Source organism: Elephantulus edwardii, unplaced genomic scaffold (genome assembly GCF_000299155.1).
Source record: "Elephantulus edwardii isolate Elephantulus edwardi_28Jun2011 unplaced genomic scaffold, EleEdw1.0 scaffold00236, whole genome shotgun sequence".
Classification (NCBI taxonomy): domain Eukaryota; kingdom Metazoa; phylum Chordata; class Mammalia; order Macroscelidea; family Macroscelididae; genus Elephantulus; species Elephantulus edwardii.
In genome coordinates, this window is record NW_006399986.1 from 269,326 (window position 1) to 276,911 (window position 7,586).

At 51.8% G+C, this 7,586-nt stretch overlaps 1 protein-coding gene and 1 pseudogene across 1 annotated transcript in view; both read right to left on the minus strand.

The window, feature by feature from the left end:
* LOC102848087 (nucleolar and coiled-body phosphoprotein 1-like) overlaps positions 1 to 1,650 on the minus strand; it is a 1,958-nt gene extending 308 nt beyond the window's left edge. The window contains exon 1 of the mRNA XM_006898692.1: positions 10 to 1,650. Within this exon, the coding sequence (XP_006898754.1) occupies positions 10 to 1,650 (1,641 nt within the window). The remainder of the gene's footprint in view (positions 1 to 9) is intronic.
* A 3,157-nt stretch (positions 1,651 to 4,807) lies between these two features.
* LOC102847948 lies at positions 4,808 to 7,136 on the minus strand (annotated as a pseudogene).
* Positions 7,137 to 7,586: the final 450 nt, after the last annotated feature.

Sequence of the window (7,586 nt, forward strand, 5' to 3'; positions counted from 1 at the left end):
GGGGCCGGCCTGGCCCAGGTTGCGCGCTGCGGTGCGCGCCCTCTTGGCGCGCGGCTTCCGGGACGCCCGGTCCTCGGGCCCCGACTCCTCGCTCTCCGAGTCGTCGGATTCGGAGGATTCTGTCTCCGAGGACTCGGAATCCGACTCCGTGGAGGACTCGGAGGACGAGGTCTGCCCGGACTCTAGGATCTCGCGGGCGGCGAGGAGCGCCAAGACCTCGCCGAGGTTGCCTTTGGCATACTTGAATTTGCCGCCCTCCCAGGCGTTTTCTTTTTCCTCCTTCATCACCTCCGCCATGTCCTGTGCGGCCAGGAGCGCCACCAGCTCCAGGAGACCCCCTCCTTCTGGGCCATCATTGGCCCAGCCCTTGAGGAGGTTGGGTTTCTTCTCCTTGGATGGGGTCTCCGGGTCAGCCAGGGTGGAAATGCATTCTAGAAGCTTCCCGTCATCTTTGGCATTTCTCAGGACCATGGCGTCCACCTCGCGGCCCGCCTCCTTCACCTTCACGCGGATGCCCGACGTGTCCTTGGTCATCACAGCCAACACCTCGGGCAGGGCCTCCCTTTTGTCCTTCTTCTCGCTCCAGCCCAGCGACTCGATGACAGAGGCGATTTTCAACATCTCCTCCCGGGCCGAGGGGTCGGAAGGGTCAGTGTAGGCCACAATGGCCACGAACTCGGGGTTGATCACTCCATCATTTTCTTGGTCCTCGCTCTCCGAGGCGTCACTCTCCATGGTCTCCTCATCCGGTGTGTCTCGGACGGCCAGGAGTGCCACCAAGTCAGGGACGATGTTCTTGTCTTCCTTGCCCTCGAGGTTGTTGGACTCAGCAGAGGGTGGTGGCTCGTTCTCGGCCTCTTCCGTCTTGGTTTTGTCCTTGACGGTGACCAGGGCCAAGAACTCTCGGGGGGCATCTCCCTCCTGGCGATCGTCCTGCCCACCCCACTTCTTAATGAGTTCCCTGGCGGCCGCTTGCAGGGTGGCGTATAGCGCCTTCTGGTCCTCGTCTTCGTCCTCCTCCAGCTCCTCGATCACGATGCCCAGGCTCTCGTCCGAGGAGTCTTCCGACTCACTCCTCATCAAGGTGGCCGGCCGCCCCCCTCGCCCCCTCTTCTTGCCCTTCTTGGTCAACCTGTTGCTTCTGGCCCTACTTCCACGGCCCCGGCGCCCTCTCCTAGCCTTTCTTCCTATGCCCAGAGGGGATAGGGCGCGCCTCCCGGACTGGCCCGACCCCGGGGGCGCCTGGCTTTCCTGATCCAGAGGGGAAGTTGTGTCCCCGGGAACCTTGGCCACCTGGGCCCGCGGGGGCCTTTCATCCAACAGCAAGCGTTTCATCTGCCTGAGGACGCGGGAATCCTCCACGCGATCCTTACACAGCACCCTCCAGACCCCGTCCTGGCTCGGGATCTCCCGGGGCACAGCCGCCTGCTCCACACTCCCCACGAACTCCACCAGGGCGGCCTTGGCCTTCTCCTTCCTTAGGGTCCGCGTGCTGCGCAGCTTGAAGGCGCCCAGGCCCTGGAAGGCCGGCTGCAGGGTCGCCTCGACGGCAGCCTGCTCCAAGCCCTCGGGGATGCCGGTGACCAGCAAGGCCCGGCGCACGTCCACGCCCAGCAGGCGGCACCAGTCCTCCAGCAGGCTCAGCGCCATGGTGCGGCCGCTCGACGCCGATCAGGGCAGCGGGGAGCCGGCAGGCCGACGAGAGAGCAGCGCACGCCTGATGCCACCCGGAGCGCCACCTGCAGACTGAGAGCGGAGAGGCCGGTGAGGGCGCGAGCAAGGCTGGGGCGCGCGCGCGCCGCCTCTCCCGGGGACCACCCCGGGCTCCCGGGGACCCACGGGGGCTTACGTGTCTGCGCTGCGGTCGGGGGGCCTCTGTGGGGTGACGGTCCGGCTCTGAGCAGAGTCTCCGGGGAGCAGCCGCGCGTTCCCGCTCGGCTTTGTCGCTGCCTCCAGAGCGCTGGGCTGGGCACTTCCAGCAGGTGCGAGGCGAAGGCGGCGCTGCGAGCACCTGGAAGCGTGCGTGGGGCCTGGGAGCCGCTGCTCCGCCGCTGCTCCCGCCGCGACTGTGCGCGCTCCGCCGCGAAAACCTCAGCAGTTCCGCTGCGTCGGGACGGCACCGCCTGCGCCTGCGCGGCTCGGTCCCGCCTTCTCGCCGGCCAGTCCTCGTCTCCATAGCAACACTGCAGGCTGGCGGCGGGGTCGTCGGCTTCTGTGCCGATTGAGTACCTGCTCTTAAAGGGCCGGATAGGAATAAGACGCATTGTGGGGTGCAGGCTCTTTGTGGATACACAGACCTCATTTCTGAGTTGCAGGCTTTATTGTAGGTAGTTTTGTGCCTGACGCATGACTGAGGGGCTGCGCGTTTTCAGAGTCTGTAAATTGCACGGGAGCAGATTGTAGGTCTTCCGGGAACTAGTGGATTCAAACTGCCAACTTTGAGTGGGCAGCGCAATTCCTTTACCACTAGACTACCAAAGCTAATTTCTGGGGTTCACTCAATTATAGGTGTGCAGACCGCACTCCTGGGTTGCAGGCTCATTGAGAGACCTCACTGAGGCTACACAGACCTCTTTTCTGGATTGCAAGCCCATCTTGGGTGCATGGACCTCATACAATGAGACCAAGGCTGATTATCACGTATGCTTCTGTATTTGTAATTACCCTGTATCCCTCTAGGTGGGTGTGTGTATGGTCATCAATGGGATCAGATTTGAATTCTTCAGCAAATCGGCGGGCAGATGTTTGTGAATTTCTTCATATCGGAGTCACACGTGCCTCAGCTCTGCTCACCTAACTCTCTCCCCTCTCTGTTGAAAATCAGGCTTTAATGTCGAGTCCAGGGGTTTAAGTTTCACTTGTCTTGCTTCCTGCCAGGACTCCCAGCACCTGACTGAGCTTCACTCAGCCTCAGTTACCTTCTGCAAAACGGCAGTAACTGCTGTTTCTACTTCAGAGGGGTTTTACTGGGATTAATTAGGAGAGAATGAAGACTCTTAGAAGAAAGGCTAGCTCACAATTGGTGCTTCATAAAAGATGGGTATGAAAATTGTTTATACAAAACGTATTACCGTTGTTGTTGCTGTTGTTAAGTGCTGTCGAGTCTCCTGCGACTCAGCGACCCTATGTACAGCAGCTCTGAACCCTGCCTTGTCCTGAACCAATCTCACTGACTCCAACACACCTACCCCTCCTTGCCCTAGTCACTGTATCAATCCATCTTATACGGGGTCTTCCTCTCCTGTGCTCTCCCTCCACCTTTCCAAGCATGATGTCCTTCTCCAGGGACTGGACGCTCCCAACAACATTCCCAAAGTACATGAGGTGTGAGCTTTATCCTCCTTGTTTCATTTCATTTTATTTTATTTCATTTTATTTTGTGTGTGTGTGTGTGTGTGTGTGTGTGTGTGTGTGTGTACCATCAAATTAGATCTGACTGGTACAGGAGGAGGTTGTTCCTACTTCACTAGCAGAGCATCTGGTGGATTTGAACCACCTATCTCTGTGATTATGTTGTTCCTGGTTTGGCTGGCGCCTTCACAGGCTCGTGGGAAGCTCTCCTTGCCAGAAGGCAGGAGCGTGGTGGTGGGGAGTGCAGGAATCGTGGCAAGCTTTGGAGTGGACTGCTTTTCCGGGAATGTGTTTGACGTGCAGGTTTGCTCTGTCCCTGGAGTGAGGCTAGCCAGCCTGGGCCTAGGGTTTGAACCAGGAGGCGGCCTTAAGCCGAAGGAAGCTTAGTGGAAGGAAGCTGTGCTACCAAGCCGAACGTGGGTGATTGTCATCTCTGGCCCTCAGCCAGGTTCAAATTGTCTTCCTGTGAAACATTCTTCTAGATGGTATAGCACTGGTCTGTGCGTTGCTGTACAGAGGTAACTCATGGTTGCTGTGATGCTGAAGCCTGTGACAGTGATGTGCCAATCGTGGTAATGGGCACCCATGGTGGACAGTGTTGGCTGGAGCTTCCCGACTAAATCAAGCCTGGAAGCAGGAGCGGCATCCACTTCCAAAATGGCTTGCCCCTGGAAACTCTATGTACGAACAGTGCTCAGGCTGTTCGTTCATAGGGTCTCTATGAGTCATCTACGACTCGACGGCATTAAACAACAACAACAACAACAACATCTCTGTGATTGCAGTGCAACTTCTTGCCACTAGGCCACCAGAGCTCCTGTCCTCTTTGTTTCTAAGGAGCATTCCAACTATACTTTTCCAAAATAGATTTGTTCCTCTGGCTTCTTCAATCTCCATCACTCCCACCATAATTCAAAGGCTTCGTTTCCTCTTCCGTCTTCCAACTTCCACATGCGTGTGAGGTTACTGAAAATACCATGGCCTGGGTCAGGTAAACCTTAGTCCTCAAACTGACAGCTTCACTCTTTAACACTTCTAGAGCAGATCTGCCCAGTGCAATACATCCTTTGATGTCTCCACTGCCGCTTCCAAGGAATTTGATTGTGGATCCCAATAAAATGAAACCTTAAAGAACATGCATCTTTTCTCTGTTTACCACATTTCTGCTCAGGGTCTTGTTGTAAGGGTTTTTGTTTACTTCATGTTTTTGTTGCTTTAGTGTTTTTTTTTTCCCCCAAAAAACAATCTCTAATGATTTATTAGAAAAATACATCAGGGAAAGAAAGATTCCTTCCAAGCAGCCAACAGGAAAAGTTGTGGTAATTTTAAGATTTTTTTTCACAATGAACTGGCAATGCTGCCAATCATACCCTCTTGTGTGAAGACTGCACCCCCAGCCAGCGCCTGCATGCAGGCTGGACCAGGTCAGGCGCCCCTGCCGAAGACCTGAGGAAGCTCACTTCATGTACTTGTCCTGCTAATCAGCCAGGATTTTGGCTGAGGATTTGGCATCATAGAAAACCTCGCCTATCTCTTCAACATGTTCTTTCTTTTCTTTTTAAATTTTTTTTTAATTATTAATTTGTGTGTGTGTGTGCCGTCAAATCGGATCTGCCTGGAACGGGAGGAGACTGCCCCTCCTTCTCCAGCAGAGCATCTGGTGGATTCAAACCGCATCAACATGTCCTTTCTTGATGCTGTTTTTCTTTGCTGTTCATCTTAGCAAGCAACTTGACTCGGGTCAGCAGCTGCACCAAACACCTCAAAACGGTCTTGGTACCCATCTCCCCTGGGTGATTCAGTGCTGCTGTTGATTCCCTCTGTCTGGGCTTCGATTTTTTTCTTTAGGGCTGTTGTACATAGGGTCGCTATGAGTCGCAAGCGACTCGACGGCACATAACAACAACAACAACAACAATTTTAATGAAAGTTTACAGAGACTTAGGGTTTCCAGTCATTATTGTTGCACTTTTCTCCCTACCCACCCGCTCCCCCCAATTCGCTCTTCTCCTTGAAAAGAAAGAAAAACTCTTTCATTGTTACGCAATCCCTCCCCCCAAGTCCACTCCACTCTGCAGCCTTCATTCTACAATTCTGTAATGACAAAAATACCCATTCATATATCCCTTTTAAACAGTTCTCTCCCTCATGTTTCAATGTAATATACATCATTCCTCCCCTCCTTTTCTGTCTGCCCTCAACCCTGATGTCAGTCCCGTTTTACAACAGTTGTCCTATGTAATATTTGTCCTTTTGTGACTGAGATAGTTCACTCAGCATAATGTTCTCCAGGGTCATCCATTTTCAATACTATTTCATGAGTTCCTTGTTTTTCAATGATGCATAATATTCCATTGTGTGAATATACCACAGCTTCTTTATCCATTCGTTTGTTGATGGGCGGGCTCGGATTTTAATTGTCTGCTTCACCCCCTGTGGTGTGTACAGCATGGTTCAGATGATCATAACCCAGTCCAGGAGATCCAGAGGGATGCCGTGGGGAGAGATGACATCTCCTGTGCTTCTGATAATAGAGTTGCTTCAGTCGGATGCAAAAATGGCCAAGGGGAGCAATGGAAGATTCCAGAAGCCGGGCCAGGAAGGCAAAACCCTCAATGTCCGGCATGTGGACCTCATCAACAAACAGCAGGCCTGAAACCAGCTCAGCAATGCCCCGGGGGCAACGTACCTGTTCACAACCTTGTTAATCTCCCCTCGAAGTTTGCCGTCATCTTTGACTTCATCTATTGACCCTTCAGGGATGCGATGTCTGGTCCCGCCTGGAGCCTTGCCACAACCAAGTGATGCAAGACCACATCCTGGATCACCCCCTTCTTCTTATGCTCATCCCCTTTTAGCAAAGGAACATACCCTTGAGCTTTAAGGTCAAATTCTGTGGCGTAGGTATCACACCTGCCCTGTCTCTTCACGGCTCCACTGATGGCTTCAATGTAAATCACGTCTCCAGCCTCAATGCGCTCTTTCTGCAAACTTTTTTTCCTTTATTTTTTTTTTCTTTTCTTTTTTTAAAAATAGTTTTAATGAACATTTACAGAGATTTTTAATTTCCATTCATTCATTGCTGCACTTCTTTTCCCGCCCAGCCCTCCCCCCCCCCCCAGTTCGCTCCTCTCTTTCAAAAGTAAAAGAAACACTCCCTCCCTGGTACACAATCCCCCTGCACCCCTCCCACCACCCCAAGTACATTCCACTATGCAACCTTAATTGTGGACTCTTGTGATCAAACTTTTTTAAAAAAAATGCTAGGGTCCAGTTTTAACTGTTTGGTCCCTTCGGCTGTTTTGAGTCCTGTTACTACACGGATGATGGTTTTGCCATATCTTCCCATGGGGTTCCCTGTCTCACATGGAGTTAACGGCGTAACTTCACTTTCATAAACTCCCTTTGTCTCCTTGACTCGCACCCCAATGACCCTATGAAAGTTCTCCAACACATCCGTCTTCTTTATCTGCAGAGTAAATGTCACTCCCTACCCTAGGACAGACAGGGACCCTGCTACCCACCCACCAGTTCCTAAGCAACCGCCTGAGCTGCTAGAGCTGTCCTGCCTCTTCCAGGAGGCCCTGCCAACGAGAAAGCTCTTCCAGCCATTCTCTTGCTTTTGATTAATTCCACTAGCACACCACACGCCTCTCAGGCCTGCGCCTGACCCAGGAACCTTGAGACGGCCGGCTTGGCCAGGCCGCTTCCGCCCACCCCCAGCCCTTGCAGTGGGAGGGAATGTTTTATGTCTTCACAGAACTCTATGCCTCCTTGATCTTCATTTTGAACACGCAGCAAAGTCAGTGCTTTCCTTGCATTGAGGTGTAATCTGTACAGAAGGCTTTTTTTTTACAAGTATTAAAGTTTTACTGCGGTTTTAAAAAAATTTTATTTTATTAATTTTAATGAACATTTTGATTCATTGTTGCACTTTTCTCCCTGCCCACCCCTCTCCCCCAGTTCTCTCCTGTCTTTGAAAAGTAAAAGAAAAATTCCTTCATTGGTATATAATTCCCCCCCCACCCCGAGTACACTCCACTATGCAACCTTCGTTCTGGACTCTTTGTGATAACCATAATACCCTATCATATATCGCTTTTAAACTGTTCTCTAAAAAAATCATGTGTATATTTTATTATTTACATAACTGAAAAAAAATCATGTGTATATTTTATTATTTACATAACTGAAAAAATCATGTGTATATTTTAATATTTACATAACTGAAAAAA